This window comes from Atta cephalotes (assembly GCF_000143395.1).
Source record: "Atta cephalotes unplaced genomic scaffold scaffold00049, whole genome shotgun sequence".
NCBI lineage: Eukaryota > Metazoa > Arthropoda > Insecta > Hymenoptera > Formicidae > Atta > Atta cephalotes.
In genome coordinates, this window is record NW_012130113.1 from 1,493,694 (window position 1) to 1,495,787 (window position 2,094).

General features: G+C 30.0%; 1 protein-coding gene across 1 annotated transcript in view; it reads right to left on the minus strand.

Annotated features, from left to right (window-relative positions):
* The window catches only part of LOC105622889, a 20,980-nt gene that overhangs the window by 8,022 nt on the left and 10,864 nt on the right, over positions 1-2,094 (minus strand). Inside the window, exons 18-19 of the mRNA XM_012204298.1 lie at positions 1,606-1,843; positions 1,118-1,339 (exon numbers count right to left, since the gene is read on the minus strand). Of these exons, the coding sequence (XP_012059688.1) occupies positions 1,118-1,339; positions 1,606-1,843 (460 nt within the window). The remainder of the gene's footprint in view (positions 1-1,117; positions 1,340-1,605; positions 1,844-2,094) is intronic.

The following is a 2,094-nucleotide window of genomic DNA, read 5'->3' on the forward strand; positions in this document are numbered from 1 at the left end:
TTTATTCTTTCTTTTTGTTTCGTATAGTATATATATATATATATATATATATATATATATACACACATGAATCGACCAATACATTATTCATGTAGCTTGTTGATCGCATTTCCGATGGTCACGAGTTTCGGAATCCTTCGTGATTTACGAGCGTTCTCAATTTGCCTGTGAAAAATATACGTCTTCAAAGGTTCCGTATTAGTAAATTTTTCAAACAATACAACTTTGACTCGTCATTGAGCTTATTAATTAATCGTATAGTTGTAATAGCATTTAGCACCAACGATAAGAAATCTGTTGTTTGCTTTTGATTCTGGTAGTCTTGTTTTCAAACTTCAGTGCAGTTTATGTTATCCAATTATGCACATAAAATGAATTATTGCACTCGTATACAATACGTGAATGCGATTTTTTAATATTATTATCAACTTTATTAAATATTTGATATGTTGCTCCATAACGCTACTTGATAAATACTTGATATCAGAGAAGTGAGTTTTTTTTTTAATTTAATCATTCCAAAATAAATTAATATGCTTATGAATTCTGTTAAACTTATCAATATCTAAACTTGAAAATTAGATTTTTAATTTATATATTTATATATTTATATATTTATATATTTTAGAAAATTTCATAAGTAAAGTCACCTTAACATTTAAATAATATTTACCATTAACACACTAATTATAAAATTTTTTTATTATACACTTAAAACACATTTATGAGATATCATTATTATCTGTGATTTCGTCAGAAGTCGAAACATCAAATCGACGATGTTCGTAGTAACTGTAAATCGATGACACCTCGCTAAACGATTCACTTTGAAATTTTTGAGTTGCGTCATATATTGTAGTACACTCTTCTTCTCTTTCGCGTTTATCACACTTTGGCTGCATACGAACATTAATTATAACACTAATTGTATTTTATTGAAACATAAAACATTTATATGCATTAAATTCCGGAAGAACATAAATTAATATTAAATTGTTTTAGCTTCCATACTGAAAGCTAACAACTGAATTTTCCGTGGTTAACTGCAATTTACGCATAAATTCACTTTTACCATCCTAATCCCGGTTAAATTTCTCGCGAATAAAGTTTCATTTACCTTAAACTTGTTTACTTTCTCAAACTTTGTCGTAATTCCTACATGATCATTTTTGGGAGGAAATAATTGTTTCAGATCTTTACATTTGTCTGCACGCTGAGATAAAGATATTAGAGGCTTGTCGGCTTTCATCACTTTCTTCCGAAACTCTCGCACCATGTCTTTGAAAGTTTGCGTTTCTTGATATGGAAGGGTATTCCCCTCGATCAATCTTGTAGAGACCTTGGAATTCATATCGAAACTGAGAGATATTCTATATCTTTAACCTTTCATTTTTAAGCGACTACATTCTTAGCAGACTACGTTGCTACGTAATCACATTGAGAATACTTTCCATTTTCAACAATCACATAGCAACAAAATATATTAAGATTCAATTAGAAGGAAAATTAATCAAGTATGAGCATATTATTAGATACGACAGACTTCAAGAATTCTTAGATAATTTTTAGATAATAGATAATAAGAGCTAAAATAAATTCTGTTACCGAAGTTAATCTGCTAACGCTTTCACGAGCATCGCATATTACAGAAGTACCGCATGCCCACTCCTTCGATTTTGTACTTGAGAGAGAATCCCTCGTATTTCGAAGAGCGCTCAAAGCCGTCCATCTTCTAGCTTCTCGTTCTTGAATTAATCTCATTCTATCGTGTTCTTTCAGCTCTTCTATTAAACCTGGCGTTTGATATGCGGGTAGATATTTCTTCAACATAGGTACTTCTAATCTGGTTTTACGTACATTAACATCGTACTTCTTTTTTATATGCTGTGATTTCTTTTCTGATGAACTATAATTTAAAAAACTGATTTAATTTTTTATTCTAAAATTTGTTAATATTTTAATATGCAATATTTTATTCAGTTAAATAAATAAATAAATAAATATTTATGTGTGTGTGTGTGTGTGTGTGTGTGTGTGTGTGTGTGTGTGTGTGTGTGTGTGTGTGTGTGTGTGTGTGTGTGTGTGTGTGTGTGT